The 21,313-nt window shown below is 37.5% G+C and overlaps 1 protein-coding gene across 18 annotated transcripts in view; it reads left to right on the top strand.

Moving 5' to 3' along the window:
* The window catches only part of LOC145987642 (uncharacterized), a 46,781-nt gene that overhangs the window by 3,718 nt on the left and 21,750 nt on the right, over positions 1–21,313 (top strand). For 6 of the 18 annotated variants that reach the window (XM_083122123.1, XM_083122125.1, XM_083122124.1 and 3 more), the window contains exons 3-5: positions 6,306–6,485; positions 7,759–8,215; positions 13,716–13,769. In XM_083122123.1, coding sequence (XP_082978249.1) covers positions 6,306–6,485; positions 7,759–8,215; positions 13,716–13,769 — 691 coding nt within the window. Of the gene's footprint in view, positions 1–6,305; positions 6,486–7,758; positions 8,216–10,646; positions 10,882–13,715; positions 13,770–15,461; positions 15,709–17,822; positions 18,049–21,313 lie in introns of those variants that run through there. The other 12 variants (XM_083122120.1, XM_083122117.1, XM_083122113.1 and 9 more) reach the window with 5 other exon arrangements.

Below are 21,313 nucleotides of genomic sequence, written 5' to 3'. Positions count from 1 at the left end.
TCAACAATGAACATGCATTTCCCTATCATACATTCCCACATCACACAAAACACCTTCCCGATGTTAGACAATACTACAGGAACTTATTACGGTAAGTAGTTTCTTCTGTAGAAATGAAGAAATCTGTCCGAACAATAGTAAACTAGTACCGTATGAACATATGCAGTGTACTTGAAAAATAAATAGAAACTTGCCTAATAGTTCAGTTTCGTGGTACTCCTTAAAGCATTCCGGCATGTGTAGTGCTACTTTGAACTCTTCCTCACTTTCACTAACACAAAATGAATCGCTGTGTTCATGTCCACTTCCAAAATACACATTTTCCTATTCATCGCTATCACAACTTTTCAATCTCAGAATCTTGTACAACATTCTTACGTGACATGTATGCAAGTTGTAACAAATGAAGGTTTGTTTACATGAGAAATTACTGAACAAAACATGCTTGAAATGGTATGAAAACCAGTGGCGACTTGTGGATTTTTTGGAGTATAGGAAGAAATTATGCTAAACCGAGGAAGGTTTGAAAAATTTGTTCAATTACAGTCACACATATCACTTGTACTATGTATTGCATTTTGAATGTTAGGTGTAGGCCCTTGCTCCCTTGAACTATGAAATATTTTAATTAGGGCTGAGCCGATGTATCGGTATCAGCCGATATCGGCATTGTTGAGTATCGGTTGATTTTCTTTTACCAATACCATCCGATACCAAAGATTTTCAGTGGCTAGAAAAGCGGGCAAAGGCAACACCTCGTCTCAACATTTGTCCTTTCTAAAAGTTCATTCACCCTTCCTTGTGACAGATTGGGAGACCAACACAGGAAGTTCCATAGATTTTACTAGAAACACTGGATCATAAATGCCACCCTCCTGGCAAGCAAATGGCAAGATCAAAGGCATGGGCAAGAGAAAGCTGAACCCAAACATGACCGTGAAGGCATGTAGCTACTTAGTTAACGCTGTGGGAAATAAGCCATTCATTGCCAATGCTTGCTTGAAGATTGGGGTCCTAAGATAGATGGATGTTTTTAACCTGCCTGTTGCACTAATGCCGAGTCAGGTAGTTGTGGAGTTCTTGGAAAAGTGTAATGAAGGTCACTGTGAAATTAGCTTTGATTTATCTACTTTCAAGAGGGAAGGGAAATCAGCAATTTGTACTTATCCTCTTCACTTCTATCTTTCGTGTAACTGTCGGTATCAGCCAATGAGGGTTATTTATTTCCGCCAATAGCCGGCCCCCGTGGTGGAGTGGTTAGCACATTGTGCTACTACTCCAGGGGTTCCGGGTTCGAATCCCTGTCTGGGGATGGATGTTTGTGAGTGTCCATTCATCACATCACTCTACCCTATCTTCACAAATTAGCCAAAAGTGGCACAAAAAGCGAAGTAAAATAAAGCAAATCAATCAATCAATTATTTCCGCCGAGATTGGATTGGGAACATGTGGCTTTGAATGGCAGTACTAAGGAAGATAAGCTAATCGGGACTGGACCTACATTTTAATGTGGGGCCCGACCCACTATGTGCCTTCACTGAGTATCGAATCTGCGATATATTGATTACAAGGCGACGGCGACATCATTGGTGAGGCCCCTCTGAAGATTTATGTACACCACTACTTACAATAATGTACATAAAATATTTTTTTGAGGATTTTGCAGAATTTTTAAAAATTGTAAATAATTATTCTAGAACTACTGCGTATACTACTTCTATAAAAATAAATCCGTTTTCTATATAAGTACATTGTAAGGAAGATTTTAATGAAAAAAATATGCTTATGTTACAGTCTAGCACTGACAGGTAGCTTTGAAGTTCTTTTTTGTGTGGTAGATCTCAAAACAAGGAAAATGACACAAAGGGACAGTATATGGTTTGTTTCGTCTTGCATGTCCTTTTCCTTTTTTTCACACACTGTTCTGGCAAAATTGAGCAAACTACACAGTTAGGCTTATGCTTTTTTTACAGCATGCATTTCAATGAAATGTATCTCGGTCAGTCTTGCTGTAGGGATGACATCAGACAATCTACAACCCATTTTTTTGGAGCTGGACGAGAATAGTTCTGCAAAAGTCCATCTACAACTGCATGCCTGTATTCACTTGCTGTCATATTCTTCTTGTTAGCATGATTGAACGTAATTCCTCCATTTACCAGAGCCACCTCAATAAAAAAGTACCATAAAACTTGATACCATTTACTTTTTTTGTGAGGATAACTGTAATTGTTGCATAACTGGTCAAATTTGTCTACTCCATTCATGCAGTGATTATAATTGACAACCATCTGTGATTTCATGACAGTTTCATATCCTGTAGGTGATTTCTTGGTTCTTTTCCTAACCGGTTGACATTCAGAAGTGTGGACCATAGAAAGCATATTTACACAAACCTGTATCTCGCCCAGCACAAGCCAACATTTTTTGTGAACTACTGTAACAAAATTTAGGGCTGTCACCTTATTTCATTTTTATATTCCTCATTTCAAGGGGTAGTCCTTTTCCGTTAGACCTCACTGTTCCACATGCACCAATTCGTTTCAAGGATAAATGTTCAAAAAGTGAAGGGCTTGAAAAAAAATTGTCTACATACACTATTCTACCACTGTCTTCAAAACCTTCAAGCATGTGTTTTACAACCCTCTCCTCTAAACTTCCTCCAGCACCATTTTCATCGTATTGTTTCCCAACATATGGCAAAGGTAACCAGTTTTACTATCACACAAGGACCATAATTTCACTCCCCACTTGGTAGGTTTTGAAGGAAGGTATTGTCTGAACCATAGTCTTCCTGTAAATTTCAGCATAGATTCATCTACTGACAAACACTTCCCTGGTTGTACATTATGTAAATAAATGTTTTCCAATTCATCAATGATGGGCCTCACTTACAAAGTCCCATGCTAATGTCGATGGCAACCATGACCCGAATATTATCTGCAGAGCACCCATGGCAAGAATGATTTCTTGAATGAGGAGGAAAGTCGTATGTCTTGTCCAGGAATTGATTTGCATAGCGATTTGTTTAATTTGCAACAATATCAAGTAAGTGGTGTGGCATAACCTGCTGGATTGCTTTGTATGGAGTTTCAAAACCACCACTAACCTGCAAGTCTAAAGAATCACCATCACACAAGGTCAGATTTTTTGAGTGTGAACTACCATCCATCATTGACGAACTATGAACACTACCATCTACAGAATCACTTTCGCATTCTGAACGCGAATCTGTACCACTCAATAACACATCGTCAACACAGTCACTTTCTTCATCTTCTCCAACACTACTTACATCTGATCCACTAAAGTTGCAGTCCGAAATAACATCCAGAAGCTCTGTTACTTCTCTGTGATCTGAGAGTTTCAAAACCTTACATGCTGCCATTCTTGTTTACATTCGCACGGCGGTGCATGAAGTCCAATTGTTCAGAAAAGAAGCACGATTTGTCCTTGAAAACTAATTGAAACGAAAGCCACTAGATGGCAGCATCATCCAGTAATTCTTTCGTTATGGGGCGACTTCACTCTACACCAGCAGCGACGAGAATATTTCAAATCGACTACAGTCGCTTTTCGTAAGTTACGCATATTGAACCAAAGTGACTCAAGTCGCTTCCCGCAGCGAAAGAGTTGTGGAACGAAATATATATTCCTGACATTACTACGACCCCAAATTTTAACTATGTTTGCTTAACCTAACCTAACCTTACCGTGAATGGTCAGTGGGGTTATCCGTGAACCATAAACATGTCCGCTGGTGAAGTATAAATAAGATTTGGACGTAATTTTATTTCTATTTCCTGAAAATATATTCCTTTGAATTCAATTTTCATCTCCCAGGGACTCGCGTTTGCAGATTATGCTAGATTTTACCATTATACCAAAAGCAGCATGTTAGGTGCCAACGAAGATCAAACTGTGCAAGATTTAGTACCATTTTGATGGGGCTGGCACCACTGACTGTAGGAACCCCTCGATGGTTCCTCGCTGGATGCTTTAAAACCGCAACTTTCCCCCTGCCCCTTATCTACTCCTCAACCTACTGTTTGTAGTGATACCAGCAGGTGGAGCAGCAAAGCGTGTGTCCATCGTCTTTGGCACTGCGCCTGGAGCGGCACCAGTCAACTCTTGACAGTAGCTAACCTAGTCAATTGTACATACATTTTATAATTTTTATAATACACATTATTATTAAACTCCTAAAAAAGTAGAGAACTGGAAGCAAGTATAAATGAATTGTAGGAAGTTCCTCACTTCCTACATGGAGGAATCGCCCCTGTGAAAAACTTAGCAGCACAAACATGCACGTCATACATTCGAAAGATCATACAACTTTTGCCATCTGTTGGCAGAAAAAGAAACTACGTGATGAAAATCGGGAACCCGTCAATTCGACAACTAGGTATGCAGATGGGTTAACAGCACCTCATCTTTATACGTACATTTTCTGCAGGACTCAAGGTCCTCCCTGATGGTGTGGTGATAATGCCATCTCCTTGCAATCAAGGCAACTAAAGTTTGATACATAGATGTAGAGTTTCAGATTCCACTTTAAAAACTTAAACTTCAATACAGGAAGTATATGCCTACAAGCATATACTGATAAGATATACTTATTTGTTACTGGATCTTTTGGGCTGAATGTTTTTTCTATCTTGCCCGTACACACTTATGGGGTCAGGTTTGATGCTCTTAGCGTTAGTATTATACTCCTGCACACTATTTATACATTTTGAGTAGGTTATGGTTGTTAAGTTTAAATCCTGTAGAATTTTTCAAATTTTGCTTCCTTTGCTGCATGTGTAAATCTTTTCCATGTGATGAAAACACTTAAATGCAGTGAAGACTTAAAGTACAGTCGCTTGTGCAACGTTTTCATCAAAATTTCCATAACAATTTCTGTTGTATTTTGCAGTGCAGCACTGCTCACTTTGAATTATTGTACTATTATCACAACTATTTTATAAACAGGACGGGCATTCCAAGAATTTCGCTACACATATTACGTATTTCATCTTAAATTCCTGAAAGATTCATTCATTGTGAGCTTTGGCAATGTTCATAACATTGTTTATATTTATGTGGTGCCGTGCTGTCCTACAGGCATTCATGATTGTGTCTAGTATTTCATTTGTTGTGTGTGTGAAAAGTTTTATTACAAAGGTGAACACAGAAGGGGTATTGTTAACCTAAACATGCAAATAACCAATGTGAATAAAAAGGAAATTGTTACTGTTTTTCATTGCATTAATGGAACTCCCACATTACCAAATGGTTAAGATTTATAACTTTAATGCAAGTTGTCTTGGGTTTGATCCTGATGGGAGTCTCAAAAATGACTCTCCGTCATGGGGAAACAAGGGTTAGTGAAACTTACGTGTTGACCAACCACATGTCACCCAATGAAAGGCTACTTGGGAGGACCTGGCATTCAGAGGGCCATTTACACCATGGAGTTTACACCTTCTGCCTTGAAAATGCATATCTATGTTTTACCCTATTGTGTACACATTGAAGAAAATTTAGATATTTGTTCCTAGTTTGTGAGTACTTAATGTATGTGTTTCTACATCGTTGGCCAAATGTTACACTCAAACATTTGACATTCCAGTTAAAAGTTGCGTAAGAATGCAGAATACAGAGAATGTCTCCAATTTCGTTAATATTTGGTATACTAACTAATTTTGGCCTTCTAATCACGAATGTGTTGTTAAAATGCGGGGGTCACATGTAGAAATTGTACATTATGCACGGGTAGCCCCACAAACCATTTCCAGTAAGGTTAGGTTAGGCAAGCTTAGTTAAAATTTTGTTCGTAAAACAATGCGATACAGCTCTAAAAAAAATCCACTTATATTGACTTTTTTCCTGATTTCCACACGTGACCCCCACATTTTAACAACAGATTCGTGATTAGAAGGCCAAAACTAGTTAGAATACCAAATATTAACGAAATTGGCGACATTCTCTGTATTCTGCATTCGCTCCAAAAGTTGCCTGCTTGATGGCATCTCGTGTTTCAATCATAAACCGAATTTGCATGTTCCTAGATATCACCATAAATCTAGTCTATGAAAAAGTGCAAGGTAGATCGTGGGTGTGTTGTAAACTGATGATAGTTGGTCATGCATTGCTTTATGTTGAGTTGACCAGATGGATGATATTTTAACTGTGTACTACTTTGATCATTTACTGCATTTTTGCCCATTTTACTTTTTTTTTGTGGTACATTTTAAACTGATGATACAGTCGTCTATTTGTATTGCTTTATATCTTGCTATTTTTGTGTTCTCTTTTCAAAGATGAATCCTTGCAAACATCCAATTGTAATCCTGAGGGATGTAAGCCACCAGGAAATGAACGCGATCCTGTATTTTATGTACCATGGCGAAGTCAACGTGAGGCAGGATGATCTCTCAGGATTTTTGAAAGTTGCGGAGATGCTGAAAATCAAGGGCTTAACCGGAAATGACACCCCACAGGTAAATTGAAATCTTGCAATGCATTTATATTCTTGTGTTATTTAGCTTGCCACTTTTGGCTACTTGCAATAATGCATATGAATGGTGATTGAGTGAAGTGGATATTCACTAGGAATGGGACAGATTAATCGGTACTCTATCGGTATCGGCCGATATAGGCATATCGGTGTATCGGTTTATCGGTAAAATTACAGATTATTTTACCGATCCGATATATCGATAAATATCTTATAATTTAGTGAAAAATTCTGCCATTTTGTTGTAATTTTTATGGATAATCTCCATGCCCTTCTTTCTAAAAAAGTAAATGTCTAAATATTGAACTTCTTTTGCAATGCGGTCACCTCGAAACACACATTTATTAAGTAGATCAATTAACATTTCAGTTTCTTAACATTACATTGCAAATGAAAAATCATGGGAAATGACCCTTAAACTTTTATACGTGGTTTTGCTCATTCCTTCTTTACTTTTTCTAAAAAAAATTCAAAATATATAATACTTTTTTAGTGATTAACATAGCATTTATATGAGGCACATTCAGGTTGCTCAAACTAGCAGTTAGCAGCACAAGATTTCTTCCATTAAGGCATTTTCACACTCCATATATGCCATATTATTTGGCGAGAAATACATTTTAATTATTATTTTCTTTTTCCTTGTCTTTTCTTTCATCCAAATTACCATAAAAATCAGAAAGTTCCTTCATTTTGAGCTGACCTTATTTCAACCACATTTCACGTTAGTGTCTCCATCTTGAATGGAATACTGTTGCCATATTCAGCAACTACAGAATTTAAGCTGTACAACAATGTATAACATGATAGGGTACCGTAAACATGAAAAATCAATGGAAGTGTCACAAAATCATGGAATGGCCCTGCACAGTTTCATGTTGTCTGTCTGAATTATTCTGGGCATACTACGCACCACAGTTTTTGAGGTCAAAAATTTTGGAAAAATGTGCACATTATGCACGAGTAAATACAGTATTATGTTATAATTGATATGATTGTTAGAAGAAAATCTTCATTAACCTTGAGTCAGCATGATATTTTTGTACATATATACTTGAATTCATGATGCCATGAATTCCAAGGCACACCTAAATTTTCAACAACCAGCACCCAAACAAAAAAGGTGTACCTTAGATTTGAAGAAATACGGTCATTCTGCAAATGTGTTCAATCTCATTTGAATTTTGCAAGTGAGGAACTTCTGTGCTGATGATTGGGTACACAGAAAAGACACCAAAATTTTGCTTTTTTTGCAGCAGGATACACAGAAAAGAAAATTGCCAACTGAGAAGCCGGTGGTGCCGATCCCGTCAACAAGTCATCAACAAAATGCTACCCCAGTGTCGCCTGCTCCTGCGAAAAAGATGAGGCCGGCGATCAAGAGTAGCCCTCAGCCAGAAGTGAAAACTCGGAGATCGTCGATGGAATTCTTCGACCCTTCGAAGGTGAAGCAGGAACCCATCGAGTTGAACATCGGTGACAGTTGTTCGAGTGACGGACCTTCTAAGGGAATTATGGAGGACATTTCGAGTGTGCACAATAATATGTCTTCGGAATCCACAAACGATTCAATAATTGGACTGGATTCGGGCTTTCCGTCAATGATTTCCTCGGAGTTATCCATAGAGCCTAAGATGGATGTTGATGCCAGTTTGTCGCAGCCTTTGCCTACTCAGGGAAGCTCGCACTTGGACCCAACCATCACTGCTCAAGGTGTGTAATTATTATTATTATTATTATTGCTATGAATGTTACTGGGGCATTCCATGGAAAGTGGTTCTACTCCATTTGAATAACAAACTGAATCAATCTGCAAATTGTTAATGTTTTCAGTTACATTAAGCTTTAAATGTGAATGCATACAATTTGCATATTTCACCTTCTAAAATTACTATCATCTGTTTCCTACGTGCTTCACAGACAAATGAAGTCAAGCTTAGCTACATTTTAAAAGCACACATGACACATTTTCGTTAATGCTTTTCACATTCAGGCTATGCCATCATATTCAAGTTTGTTTTCATTTGTTAGCAGACACCACAAAATACTTTATAATTCTATGAAATCAGTTCATTATGAATATTTTAATCCAGTCGCATGTCTAAAATCTTACATTTTATGTTTCGATCCCCGGCCGGTTAAAAACTGGGAACTTTGCTAACGTTGGAAGCGGCCTCAGCGCCCACCCAGCGTCGAATGACATGGGTACCTGGGGGGAACCCAGCATGGGGCATTACCCTCACACCCCCTATAAGGAAAGCTTCAAGGCTCACTTCAAGAATTTTAGTTTCACTGTACTTGTGAAAGTTAAATTAAAATTTTGAATTTTGTGTAACTTTCTCAATACTTAAACTTTAGGAAATTTGTATTGTATTTGTATTGGTCGATAGCAGTGGTATCAGTATTGGGAAGTATTGGTTGATCAACATCGATTAATGTTTTTGAATAACTTTATTTATTTTAATTTCTGTATCGGTGGGAATTGGCAAGAGTATCGATTCAAAGTGGTATCAGCTCAACTCTAGCTAATATCAAAACATTGCCATTGTTCAATCGTATGTGATAGGCTCTACACTGCAGTAATATTACAAAATAGTGATTAAATTATTATTAATCGTTCTATCATATGCATATTCATTTTAAATCAAGATTGAACAACTATTTCTAGCAACCTGAATTGCCAAGATATACCTTTTTATTATTTGTAGCATGTCATTTCAAGCAGACCATGGTATCCTTCCGTGGTGGGGAGGTAAACGTATGTGATCCTTTTTTTTACCTGAAATCTTTATGATTTGTTCAAGATGGTTGTGAAATTGCAGAGAGATTGAATAATTTGTAAGGAAGATAGTTTCTTTTCTAAGGCAGTGCTGGAGGTTTTGGGAATGGAGTTTGAGGGGCTATAATGATAATATTTATTTCCGAAAACCTGTTGTGCATAGGCATGGAAACTGTTAGGAGTAACAAGTGGAGTAGTAAGAGTTTTGTTTACAAATAATTTACAATGATTGTTAAGAATATGATAAACATGAAACTAGACAAGTTAGAGACAAAACAAAATGTTTATGGTTTCTCACCAACATGGAAGGATTGACTGTGTCGAGTTTAATCAAAATCTGAGCTCTGGGTTCCAACCCCTTCCCTCCTGTTTTTTTTCTTCATTTGTAATTCTTCTTACCTACTTACATAACTATATTTAACCCTTAAATGCTGAGCTGTTTTAAATCTGAACATTCAGATGTATGTGCCTTGGGGGCATACTGTGGCTTAATTATTGTTCCGGATATTCAAGTGTGGGTTATACATGAACAATTATTGTGTATCGTAGGATAGGTGATTTGATTGGGTACATATTTAAAATGGATTGAAACTGCACGGCAGTTGTTATTTTTATTTCTGTTGCTGAAATGGAAACTCGCAACTGGATTACTAGTTCAGTGCAAGTGTGTGGTTGCGGCAAAAGAAAATAATTCTGTTGTAGAGGAAAGTTCTCTGCAACAGGGTTTTAAAAGAGATATATTCTTGTCGATAGCTTGCATATTTGCACATGTGAATAGTTTTTAGGGTATTTTTTTGTGTGAGGGCAAGGATGGAAGGAATCAAATGATGCAGTAACTCTTGACTTTGTACTTTGTTGGCAAAGTGACATCTGTTTATGTGCTTCAAGCATGAAAGATAGATTTCAACTGTCAGCTTTCTTGAGTTTGTGGGTGTTCAATGGTACGTTTCTTGGGTCCCCCTGAGACAAGTAGGCAACTATAGGATGGCTAGAAGGGTTCATATGTCAGAAAGGGAGTTGACATTAGATTTAGATTCAGAGTGGGTAGAGAAGACATTGTAATTGACGATGTGATGAATGAAGGGATTGAAAATTGGTGACAAAGTCATACATGGTGGGACATCAGGAACGATGTCCCAGGAATATCGAGCAAGCAAACGAAAACAAGTCTGCACAAGTACCGACTCGAGAAGGTTTGGCCAATGAATGCACAAAAAGGGTTGTGATTGGACGGGGGTTAAAACAAGACTGTAGCCACCAACTACTTTGTTCTGCCTACTTGCTTTCTCCCCTTCTCTCCCGTTATGTGTGGCTTTGCTCCAGAGCGGAGAGGACATAGGCAGTTTACTCGCCTACCATTTGCAGGTAACCTCGATGTGACTGCCACCATGGATGGGAGGGAAGTTCATATGCCCGAGGCGATCGAAGGGGGGCGGAGGCGTCGGTGCTTGTTGTGTCGCCGTAATAATAAGGAAAGGCGAACACGCTTCCGCTGTAGTCTATGTGAGGTAAACCTGTGCCACTATCCCTGCTTCCAGCTGTTCCATGCGTAGAGAGAAGGATGTACGGTTCCCCCATGCAGGAGCCAGTCAGGGTCAAGGTAAGAAAGATATAGTCTGCTCTACACTGAAGATAATGAGGTATCACTCATAACTCTACTATCATTAGTTTCCATGATATTTTTTAAGCATGTGAGGCTCATTTTCACTTTCAAAATGTTTTTCTCCCAAAAGTAACGAGGAAATGCTTGTGCAAAGTACATAACAAGTTAATTATTATTAATGGAATATAATAGAACCTTTACAAGTAAGAGTTTCGTGGGGAAATAGAAGTTAGTTACTCACTTATGTCTAATTATTATCAACCGCATCTTTTATTCCTCAAACCTGAATAAAAACTTATTTCAACCATAAAATCACAGCATTGGAGGTGACGGTGTAGTTAATTTTTAACGGAAAAAAAGTAATTTTCTTCAACCTCTTCTAATTTATGACAAACGTATGCTTCTTATATTGGCATGGTGTTATAACTGGATCAATACCAAGCAAATGAGATATGATTTGTAATCACCATTCTTAATTGAGCAGTGCATAATTTTAAAATACACACTGAAAACAACCTCGGCATTTAAGGGTTAAGAACCAGGTTCAACTAAAATTATTTTTTATTAATTAATTTTTTAAATCTTTTATTTATTATTATTATTATTTTACATACTGTTTTTGGTATTGTGTTGGTTTATCCACCTATAGTGCCCGAAATGTACTCATTAATTGCCTTGCAGTTATTGAAGACCTAAATCCTATCATGTTTGTCTTTTAATACATCTTCCTTGACAGCATAGTGGTTCAGACCACACTTTTAAGTCTCGGCTGGATCTTTGACAGCTGTTTTTGAGTGTTCCTCTTATATTCTAAATTCTGAAAATTTACAAATGTTTTGAATTCCTTCTAGAGCATTCAACTTGAATATGAGTTCATACTATGGGAATGAGAGACGCGGTAATAGATAATTAAGGTACTCACGTTTTACATTATTTTCTATTAATTTCGGTAGCCAGTGCCACCACATCGGCACATCCATCAGGCCCATCAGTGAGAGAATTCAGCAGCACCTATCAAATGCAAAAACTGCCCAACCCACCACCGGACTTGCCAAACATATCAAATTCCACAACCATAAAATTAAGAAAGTACATGTCAAATACAAACGCACACTCTCATAGACAAAAATCAAAGAAACACACACCATCATGCACTACAACCATGAACTGAACATAGATAGTGGTCAAGCACACCACGCCTGGCTTCAGTTACTACAGCAATTAACACTGGTGAACAGCAGACGACATATACACAGACATACAGGCGACAGCAGCACACCTAGCGGCGATTTAGGAAAAAAACAAAAGAAACGTGCCAAGCAACAACAACAATGAATTCCAACGAGGATGATGGCAGTGGCTACCGCAATTAATAGAAAATAATATAAAAAAGCTTCACGGAAAACGTGAGTACCTTAATTGAATATGAGTGTTGTTGCTTTAACTATTGTCTAGATATAAATCAATAATTTAATAGACTTAGTCACAAAATCATTGAGAATATCTAGGCAACAGCGAAAGCAAACCACATGAAGTTTGACATGTATGCTGGAAAGCAATTCTAAGCATGTGTAATTTTTTTTAGATTTTTTGTATACCATAGAAGGAACACTGTTGTTGTTCATAAATGAATGTAAGAATGACATGATCTTCATGAATCTACAATATTCAATCAGTAAATTTTGCACCGATTTTGAAAAGTATACATTCTTCTTTTCTATATCCTATTTGTAAAGATTTACGTAGTCACAAAACTATTGAGAATATCTAGGCAACAGCGAAACATAATGGATATATTCCAAATATTTGTGTATGACAAATAAAATTACATGTGGAATGCTTCCACAGCAGGCCTGATCAATGTGCCGTATCTGTGGACATGTACTCTTGTGTGGACTACAGAGCGAGTAGCAGTACTGCTGCACTGTAAGAGGGGTGGAGGGGAGGGGTGGACTATTTTGTCACCACCCTTAGAATTAGTGCATGTAATTTAGATTTGGACAACTAATCAAGTCCTCTATAATTATATATCTAAGAGTCTACTGTTATTAGCAGAGCTAGAGGCCTTTGTGGAATTATGAAAATATTAGTAATTTTCAACTTTTTATTGGTTAAGCCAAAACTAGTTTTTTTTTGTATAATATTTGAAATTTTCATACGAACTCTCCATGCAACAATTCAATTCAGAAACTTTATAACAATTCATGTATGAATCTAATTAACATTATACTTATAAATACAACAATAATTTACACAAACCAAATATCACTAGTACCCGAATCGGATTGTATATTTCAGAGTTGGTTCAATATATTAAAGTTTATTATTTTATTCTTGGAAAATATCTACCAGATAGCAGGTTGTAAGGGGGTGGGGGGATGTCTATAAGTAAGTTACGTGGAGTCACTATGGCAAGTAGGTCAACCTGGAAATAATCACAGTCATGATAGTATTTAATACGACAAATAACTAGTGCTCAAAAACAAATACTAAGTGCAATATGAATAATTGAATTTATGAACTAAGCTTACTTATATTATAAATACTACCAGTACACAATGATAGGTCCTGGGAATACCGAGTACCCATCCAAGATAGCGAAGTATTGTAGATGGTTTTGTCGATTGCATTTGTACTGTGTGCAGGCAGGACACTTGCATTGTGTTTGTTGGCCTCCACAAGTGCAAGCTGCTGAATCCTGTTCCAGAAATTAATGTTAACCCAAAGCAACATTTGACTTCCCCGTAACATGGTACCAAAACGGATGTTCACTGTTTTTGCTTCTGCTTCAACTCACATTGTTTGAGCAGAGTTATTTTGTTTATTTTCAGGTCTTGATCCATCGTCAGTTTCTAACAGATTCCAGGGCATCTCTGGTCTTCAAGGTAAGAGATTGTTTTTTCCTTCTGAAACTTTGATTTTTGTGGATTTGATTGTTATGTTGTGAGTTTCTTTGCTGTTACAATCGACGAGTGGGGAAGGGAGTGTGGGGGTCTCTGCATTTGCTGATCCCTTTAGTTCTGTTGAGTATATAGCATGCAATTTTAATTGAAAATTACATTACTGTTGTTCCCCTTTACCTATTTTAAAATTTCATTTTGAGAGAGGATCTCTTCTATCGTCTTCAGCTGAACTTCCTTGCTTGTTTTGCCGATGGCGGGGATTGAACCTACATTATACAGTGGTAAATTTGTCCACGACTATTTTCATTGATTTTTCTCTTGCATCGTATGTATTTAAGGACTTCATTTGTACGGATACTGGAGCCGAGGTTGTCAGCATCTTGTTTGGTGTTTTGTTTCAATTCCTCAAGCTCTCATTGTGTAAAAGAAAGGGAATAGACATGGTGATTGACAATTTGCTTGGTAATGATTATAAATCCCACTGTTACGTGCATAACGCCATAAGAAGCGGGAAGCATAAAATGGCATAAAATAGCATCAGCATGTATAGTTACAGTCCTCACTATCCAGCCCTCTTTTGAGCCTTGTATTCCTCTACATGGCCTTTCAGGCCCAGTCATGATGTGGTTGCTCTCCTGCTTGTCGAGGTCTTGCAAGTGTAAATAGGGGTTGTCAGGTGGCTTCAGAGAGTCATATTTTTGAATCAGAATCAAAAATAGGGACATAAAAAATGCACAAATGTGCACTATAGCTGTTGTCTGTTCTTATGGCAGGTGGCCTACATGCTCGCAAGGGAAGTGGGGAGCAGGAAATATGCTGCAGACCAACCAGTCAGCAGCAGTGGTGCCAAGATGGTGGGAGGGAGTATTATGCACACCTTGTTCTACAGGCTGGTGTTCTACACACTGGATTGGTCGCTTCCCTTGCCAGCATGTAGAGCACCCTTCATATGACTACACAATAGCTATAGTGTGGGTATGTAAATAAACCCTAAATTTTGTGTTTAAAGGTTATTTTGCATTTTGCAGTTCATTTCACATCATTTCGTGACAAAACATAGCAGGAAAATGCACCTCACACCTGTCTCTAGTTATTGTATTTTTAAGATAACTTAGTGTGAAAATTACAGTTGCTATAATTGGTTTCATTAGCTGACACACCAGTGTGACAATTACACGATGTAAGGTTTGAAACAAACTTTTGAACTGAAAAAGAAGGTGTGACGATTATGCAGTGAAATACCGTACACGCATCACAATTTTTTGGGGATAAAATTTTGGAAAACTTGCACATTATATGTGCATAAGTATGGTACATTTTATTTTGAAGCGTGAAATATGTTGAAATTTGCATTTTATTTGCAAGTTCATATTATTTTGAGATTTCAAGCTCATTAAAAATGTGTTGAGAACATGTCACTGCATGTACATAAACACTTTTTTGCAACAATTAATTTTTTTAAAAAAAAATCAAGGTCCCTGACAAATACACACGTATAATGCCCAATGAAATTGTCGAATCAAAAGTGTTTGACTCCAGAGCATGTCGGTGTCATTCCAAAGCGATTGGCAAGTTGAAGAAATGTATTCACATGTACATTTTTAGATTTTTTTGAAGTAGTAGTAGTACTACTAAAGATCACCTGTGTTATTTATGCCCTGTTTGATCTTCCAGGTCCAAATAACACAGGTGACATGAAACACATCTACTCGCGGTCCAGTGCAGAACTAGCAATGAGCATGAGTTTGAACAAAGTTCCGTGTCCGTTATGCGACAAGACGTTTACCGGGAAGTTGAGTTTACAGAGTCACATTGCGAACATCCACGGTGCGCTGAGAGGACCTTTCGCGTGTTCCAAATGTGGGAAGCTAGCTAAGAATAAACACTCCTTGAACACACACATGTACGAGTACCACAGAAGGTGAGGTTTTTTATTTTAATATATATTTTTTACAAACTTGTGCTCGTTAATCCTCACTAACTCTTTTCATGGTGCTAAGGGTAGTTTTATAACAATAGCAATTCATTTTATCACCTTGAGGTTTTGTCTGGCGTGTATTATGCACATGGACAGTTACGGGTTGTAATGATTCTGTTGAGAGTCATTGGTATCATTGCAGGGTGGCTACTCATCGGGAATGCCTTGAATTCTGGGAATTATGCGTGAATTCTACGTGAATTTTTCTCCGCAGACATGAAAAATGTCAACTTGTATTAATCCAAATGAATTCATACATTTACAAATGCCCAGAGGCAAGTTTTTCAGTAGTGAAATGGCAAATGTAAATTTTAGACCTTAAATTTAATATTTTAAATAGTACGAGGTGCATTCAAGTTCTAAGGTCTCCTAAATATATTTTGAAAAATATACTCGCCTCAGAAAGCTGAAACTGCCGCCACTTCTCAACGTAATCACTGTCTAGACATTCACATTTTTCACAATGCTTATGTAATGATAGCAAGGCCTTTGCAAACACTTTTTTAGGAGTCTTTTTTGTGTACTGAATCTTTTTTGTGTACTGAATAATCACTGATGCATGAGAGGAACCACTGGAGAATGTGCGACCACAGAGATTGTCCTTGAGCGTTGGAAAGAGCCAAAAATTTGCCAGGTGCGAGATCAGGTGAGTATGGACGGAGCATGTGATTCACTTCAAATTTGTTTTCAGTGAAGAGCATCTGAGCAATGGCCGCCCGATGAGGAGGTGCGTTGTGCTGATGAAAGAACACAGCTGCAGCCATATCCGGCAGTTTCTTTCGCAGTGCTGGAAGCAACTGGGTCCTCAAATCAGTTTCATAGCTTGTATCCATCATTGTGGTACCCTTAGGATAGCAATGCGTGAGTATAACACCTTCGCTGTCCCAAAACATCACTTTTCTCAGCAATGGAGTAACTAGCAGCTGGTTCGTGGGCGAGGCTCCTTTGGTTTGTTTTCATACGACGTCCAACATTATTTGAACTTTCGGACCCACGAACGCACATTCTTCACGTCCATGACACCACCACAGCATGTCTCAGTCAATTTAAGATGAGTATCGATGGTTGTTACTCCACGCAGGTGAAGAAAATGGATAATAACACCCTGTTCTTTCGATGTCAATGATGTCATTCCCAGTATCAAAAACATGTCCGTCATTACATTGCGCCACTAGCTTCCTATGGGCCGTATCGTGCTGTCATCTGGCCTCATAAACCTTCAAGAATGGATACTTCTTCTCAAACAACTCTCATGTTTATAACTGCTTCTATTAATGAAGAAAAACTAGACCTTAGAACTTGAATTCACCACGTATATATACTGTTTAATTAAATTTTATTAGAATTTTTGGATACATTGCAAACACACAAAACCATTATATTGTTAATATATTTGTATGTATGGGTGGTGAGAGGCAGTAATACGTAAAGTTGAAATAGAGGCATTATCTGCTTGTATCCTTGAATTTTTGGAAAGTTTGCCTTGAAATCGTGGAATTATACTTGAATTTTATCATGGTCCTAATTATCCTGGAAACTATGTAAAATTCGTAGTTTCCATTGATTTCACATAAATATTATGTGAAAAAGTGTATTTTGTGATTACATAAGTTATTTTTATGTTCTGTTTATTTTAAAGGAAAACTCTGGTAAATTGATTCTTATAATTAGAGTGGATTAATTTTAATCAATATTTTGAACATATTTTTATTTGTTACAATCGGTATCGGTTCAATTATTATCGACCCTAAGTATTAGTAATGGTAGCATGCTCAAGGGATGGTGGTTGTCCCCTTTTGAGGCAACATTCCTCTAAGAAAATGCCAACTGCAGGAACATAGGGGTGACTACTAAAAAGGAGAGCATAATTCCCAACCCCATTATGAAAAATCATGAGCACCCCACTGATTAGTAAGATGATTACCTCAATTTAACAAGAGAAGGCAAAAAATTCAGAATTTTTGGACCATCTTGTGGAAATGAACGCAAGAAGACAAACAACTAAGTTGAATATTGTGTACCATTTGAAGTTTTCAGCGTTATTTCTATCCTTTCAGGCATAAGCATTGAAGGCATTATTCAAAAGACTGCTAAATGCCAATCAAGGAAAGTAAGGTTCGAATGCCCAACATGTAACAAGACTTTTGCTTGGAAAGAAAGCCTCAACACCCACATCTCCAACATCCATGGTGCTGGACGTGGCCCATTTCCGTGCCGCGTGTGTGGGAAGTTGGCCAAAAACAAGCACAGTCTCAGCACTCACATGTACGAGTATCACCGGAGGTGAGGCCTTATATTGTGTTTTCCTTCAATGAAAATTTTGGATCTGTTTAAAACATTAGGCATGTTGTAAGAATTGGTTAAATGTGAACAGGACAACCCCCCCCCCCCAAAAGACAGTGTGTTTCCACATTGTTCCATCCATGTTATCAGTGGAGCTACATTCAGTTGACCTGTTTCTCTTCAGACAATGTATGAATTGTATGTTCTTATAAATTAATATACACTTTGTTGCAGATTTTTCACATCACTACAGTTAGTAGAATTATTAATATTGATGCAAACTTTACACTTACACTGGCTAAAATTTCGTATTTTCTTAACACTTCAGTGTACTTCATAACAGTCTTATTCTGCATCAGAATATTGACAGAAAACATAACCATTTCAAGTAATATATTTTCATTACAATTAGTAGCCGACCTCCATGGCAGACTGGTTAGCACAGTGCACTATGATGCCAGGGGTTCCAGGTTCTAACCCTGGCCTGGGCATTTTTTGTGAGTGTCCCTTCATCATTTCCATCATATCATCACTTATCCTAATGTTCGCGATTAGCCAAAAGTGGCAGAAAAGCAAAGTAAAATAAACCTAATCATTCAATTGCTATTAGTAGTTTACAAAATTTTTTGCTTGATTTTTTATTAAGTTCCGTTAACTCATTGCTTGCAAATGTATTCAGTTATATTCAGAATTTAATTTTAACATATTTACTCAACACTTCTGTGCTAGATAGCAAAGACTGCAAGAGACCCGAGTTCGATCCCCAGTGGCGGAGAACCGGAATTTTTTCAACCTGTTCAAGCGGCTCTGGCACTCAACCAGCATCGTATAAAGTGGGTACCGGGAGGAAACTCTGGGGGGTAAAGGTGACCATGGGCATGGTGCTGATCACATCACCCCAGCTCGTCCGAGATGAAGTAAGTGTGGGGCCCTAACTCCACACCCCCTATATACCTTCATGGCATGGTGCAAAGCACAGGGGAGCACTTTACTTTACTGTGTGTGTTGTGATATTTGCATAATTAAAAGTTGTCCTGTTTTCCATTTAACCAGTCGTGTGCCTTTTGTAATAAAATGTATTACTGTTGTACGCTTGGCATTGATTTTCATGCAACAAAGAAAAGGAAAACACAATATTCACCTCATTTACATAGAATTTGTTTCTTTGATCATGTTGACAGAATCTCTTCTCTTCCTAACATAATCTGTAGAAAAATTAACACGTGGACTAATTTCTTGTGGCATTTAGCAGCAGGAGTTTTCACTTTCTCTGTTGCATGCGAAACAGCTGTGTTTTGTCTTTTCCATGGTTATATTGTTGGAGATAGTGCATGTTAATGGAATGTCATACAGTTTTGCTTAAAGTGTACATTTATTTCAATTCTGTCAAAATACTCGTGAGTGTGAGAGAAAAAATAGAACAGTTAGTTTCATCTGATAGATTTCTTTGCCAATTACAGTTGAGAGTGGATTGTTAAACTAGGTAAAACTAAATAAAAATGTATTTTGAGAATGAAGACAATCACTCTTCAATGTAGTTTTCATGAATTAGATCATTGTTTAGAATTTTTTTTAGTAGCTACTATTTCTTCAACCTTAGTTCTTTTCATTTGTGTAGTTACCTAAATTAACATGTTAGTAAAGTACTTAATGAAATAGAACTTCCATGAGGAATAATATAATTATCCGTGGTTCAACAGCCCTGAGGACAAGGTCCTACCTACCGGTCTCACTCCCACATGCCTCAGCAGAAGTGGGCGATCATCAAACCAGTTATGGGGTGATGTGTGGTCAGCACAAGAAACCCCCAGTCCTTGTACAGTTGGGTTAGCTCCCCATTTTCCTCAATGGTGAGTGGCCACTGGCCCCTTATCCTGGCCAAAATCGCAGAAGAAAAGTTGTTTTGCTTACCTCCAGGAGAGACAAATCAGCGCGTGCGAGCCGAAAGCAAAGATCACAGCCTCCGGCCAGGTTGCTTAGATCTTCTTTCTCATATTTGACTCATTGTGCTTAGTGAAATAAACTGTACTCTTCATCCTAAGTGGAGATGCTCTCGTGAAAAAAAGAAGTATAGGGTGAGCCAAAGGTCACGATTCAATATTGTTGTTACATCATTGTGAAATAAAATGCATTCAATGCAGAAACTGTATTCAACAGAAGAAGATACATTATAGTGTGAAATAGGACAGGAATACCTGTGAGGTTAATGTCTGTGCAGCTCTCATTTGTGCGAACCTCTTATCAGAAAACCTGACACCTAACCACAGTATTGAAATTGACTGACTATGATTGGAAAACAGATTCACACAATGCAGGTGAAGAGGATAAACATTCCTCTCAACGTATGACAACTTTTTATGCCAATTTCTCAACATTCATTGTTGCACTATGACATACTATCCAATCATGACTTTTGACCCATGGTGTAGTATTGAGCCTATGCTGATGTCAGTGTATTGGTATAAAAAAAAATGTGATACTTTCACAAAGTCTGAATGTGCTTGAAATTATGCAAAATGTATAATTTAATTAGTTTTGAACCAACATTGTGCGATAGAATGAATTTAAACCTACAAATTTTCAAAGCAAAACTAGAATATTCATGCATTAATATATTCTGAATAATTTATTGTTAAAATGCTCAAGCTTAAGTATTGATATTGTTGGTACAAAGTACTTACAACAGTGTCTGATTTTTTTTGCTATGCATGGTTTACTCGATTTATATTTAGCTGTAATCGCAAAGATGGGGAGGGGACAACAAGTAAATGTATTGCACATTGTGTTTCAAAACTGGTGGAACCCTATTTTTTTTATTTTACCCATAAAATTGCTGTTTTATAGCCCTCATGAATGAATGACATCCTGTGTCGCATGTTTGACATGGCAGATTGAAATCGTAATCATATAACTACTTAATGCCACACTTGTATGTATATGTGTCGAACTAATTAAAGTTCATTCTGCCATCTTTACAAGCCCATTCTTATTCTTTTAAGGTAGCACATAGCAGGGGTACCCATCCCCCTCCCCAAGATCTATGATGCACTCCCCCCAAAAAGGTAGAACATACCCCTGCTCCATCCACCACTTTATGCCGAATTATTTACTCAAATTATTTTGGTCAGACAAATTTTAACACCATTAAGCCTTGTTTCCATGATTATGAAAAACTAAATATGCTGACCAAGGCAGTAATTTATTTTATTAAAAACATAAACTATGTTTATGTTTTTAATAAAATAATAAAATAAATTACAGACAA

Source organism: Lepisma saccharinum, chromosome 5 (assembly GCF_977018435.1).
Source record: "Lepisma saccharinum chromosome 5, izLepSacc3.1, whole genome shotgun sequence".
In the NCBI taxonomy this organism is placed as follows: domain Eukaryota; kingdom Metazoa; phylum Arthropoda; class Insecta; order Zygentoma; family Lepismatidae; genus Lepisma; species Lepisma saccharinum.
The sequence above is the reverse complement of the archived record's forward strand: the minus strand, read 5'-3'. Positions and strand labels throughout refer to the sequence as shown.